Genomic DNA, 2,691 nt, shown 5'->3' on the forward strand with positions numbered 1-2,691 from the left:
TTAACTCATCTGTGCTTTGCGGATGATCTACTGGTATTCACAGATGGGTCAAAAATTTCTATTGAAGGAGTCTTACAAATCTTTCAAGAATTTGAAGCAATGTCAGGTCTCAAAATAAGTCTAGAGAAATCTACACTATATACTGCTGGGATCTCAGATAATCAAGAACAAGATATCATCACAAGCTTCCCATTCGAGTCTGGTAAACTACCAGTAAGATATCTTGGGCTTCTTCTCCTCACTAGAAGAATGACTGTAAATGATTACATGCTGTTAGTGGAGAAAATTAAGAAGAGAATAAAGTCATGGACGGGAAGATTTTTATCTCATGGAGGAAGACTGCAGTTAATCAGTTCAGTCATCACAAGCCTTGCCAATTTCTGGCTCTCGGCTTTTCGTTTGCCGAGTAGCTGTCTTAAAGAAGTTGAAAGTTTGTGCTCTGCTTTCCTATGGTCAGGCCCGGAGTTGAAAACAAGTAAAGCCAAAGTAAGCTGGAAAGAAGTGTGCTTACCAAAGCAAGAATGAGGTCTGGGGTTACGGTCGCTTAAAAAAGGTAAACAATGTATTGTGTCTAAAACTCATATGGAGATTGTCTTCTAATAGATCGTCTCTGTGGGTAAATTGGATACATTGTTACTTGATAAGAAAAGGCTCATTCTGATCTATTAAGAGCAATTCAGTTGCCGGATCATAGATGTGGAAGAAACTGTTGAAAATGAGGGACATGGCGAAGTCTTTTCACAAAATGGAAGTTAATAATGGAAAGCAAACATCTTTTTGGTATGATAATTGGTCGAGTTTGAGCTGTCTTAAAGATCTTTTGAATGAAGGAGGAAGTATAGCTTTGGGTATTATGGAGAATGAAATGATGGAGGATGTTCTGTTGAGACATAGGAAACGAAGGCATAGGATCCAGATCCTTAATGAAGCTGAAAATAAGATCGAAAAAGTAAAAAGGAGAGCAAGTCAGGAGGATGATGTGCCACTTTGGAAGCAGTATGATAATAAATTCTCTCGACAGTTCTCTACAAAGAAGACTTGGATGTGTATTCGGCAACCCAACCGGAAAGTAGCTGGAGTAAAGGTGTTTGGTTTCCCCACTCTACACCTAAGTACTCATTTCTAGTGTGGGTAGCTATCAAAAACAGATTGCAGCTTATGGATAGAATATTATCTTGGAACAATGCAGTAAATGGTACTTTTGTGCTTTGTCAAGTGGAGATGGAAACATGTCAGCATCTGTTCTTTAGATGCCATTACTCAAGTAAAATCTGGAGAGAAATGGTAGAAGGTATCTTGAAGGAAGATTACACCACAAGTTGGGATGAGAACCTCACTATTATATCTCAAGCTAGAAGATGTCCAACAGAAACCTTCATTATACGATACACTTTCCAAGTTGTAGCGCATAGTATATGGAGGGAGAGGAATGCTAGGAAGCATGGTGAGCAACCATTAGATGAGAAGTGTTTAGCGAAGATGATTGATAAAATGGTAAGACTCAAACTGCTACTTGTGAAAGGAAAAGGTAAGAAGTATTTGGAGGAAGGGTTGATGAAATGGTTTGCTACAAGATTATGAAGAATAGGTTTATTTCATAGATTTGGCCGGTTTATGTAAATAAAATAGTAGCACTTGATGTAATGAAGTTTTGATTGAATAAATTTTACATTCATTCAAAAAAAAAGACAATTAAAATTAAACGGAAAGAGTACGATTTTGGCTTGAAAATGTTCTCTACGAGTATTCTACAATACTTATTTCATTGAAACAACTTTAAAAATTGCTGATACTAGTAAGGTGTAAAGCGCCCATTACATATCCCAAACTTTAGTACATACTTTTTCAGGAAAGGATCCGTCAAAAACTTGTTGTTGTTTCCCGACAAATTTCTGATGATTTTCTTCCAGATGAAATAGATCTAACAAACCGTGTTTGTTGGAAATATATCGAGAATAATCATTGTTGACGACTTTTCGATGTATATAATTGATCGGGAGTTATATGTTTCTTGTAATGCATTACTCGTCCTCCCATCTAGCTCCTACTTGATTGTATGTTTGCTCTTACTTGGTTGTCAAACTCTCTCAAACTATATGACCTTAGATAAGTCTCTGTATTGCTTTCATGCATTTTAATTTTGAAAAACGTTTTGTCCAAATAAAAGGCGGCCACCGTATATCATTATCACTAATAAGTCACACCATAGTAGTACAACATAAGGTGCGACTTGAAGATTAGGATGTTCATACATGAAATTAATGCATAGAAAGAATTACGTTTGACTGTCATTTCTTTTTCTTTTAAAAAAGAAGTCAGAAGGTGATTGGTTGGGCCTATAAAAATTTTACCGTATAATTTTGTTTGTATAATTTTTGATGTAATTGTATCTAAGCTAGGCCTGCGACTTTGACCCGTATCCGATTATCCGAACCGGACCCGACCCAATTTTGACCGGTTCGGTTGGGTTTCGGTACAGTCAAATTTAACCAATGGATAATAATATAAAAATCCACGGGTAACGGGTCGGATCCGGGTTTATCCGAGCCTAATCGGATACCCGCTATAACCCAAAGTAATGTTTCCCGACATATCCGTTACACGTGCTTCTCGACTCGATACAAAACCCCAATTCCCAAAATACAAACCCTAGCTTTTCGATTCGTCTTCTACATTATAGCGATTGAGAAT

The 2,691-nt window shown here is 37.0% G+C and overlaps 1 protein-coding gene across 1 annotated transcript; it reads left to right on the top strand.

The window, feature by feature from the left end:
• Positions 1 to 724: 724 nt before the first annotated feature.
• On the top strand, positions 725 to 1,581 carry LOC125594835. The gene is made up of 2 exons (XM_048770884.1): positions 725 to 1,112; positions 1,190 to 1,581. Exons 1-2 carry the CDS (start codon positions 725 to 727, stop codon positions 1,579 to 1,581), a joined length of 780 nt encoding a protein of 259 aa, XP_048626841.1.
• The last annotated feature ends 1,110 nt before the right edge of the window (positions 1,582 to 2,691 follow it).

This window comes from Brassica napus (assembly GCF_020379485.1).
Source record: "Brassica napus cultivar Da-Ae chromosome C5 unlocalized genomic scaffold, Da-Ae chrC05_Random_34, whole genome shotgun sequence".
Lineage (NCBI taxonomy): Eukaryota > Viridiplantae > Streptophyta > Magnoliopsida > Brassicales > Brassicaceae > Brassica > Brassica napus.

Excerpts from the sequence above, each read along its gene's own strand:
- LOC125594835 (XM_048770884.1), top strand. The coding sequence starts at position 725 with ATGGCGAAGTCTTTTCACAAAATGGAAGTTAATAATGGAAAGCAAACA. Across the intron at positions 1,113-1,189 it reads TTTCCCCACTCTACACCTAA|TAAATGGTACTTTTGTGCTT; the intron begins GTACTCATTTCT and ends GGAACAATGCAG.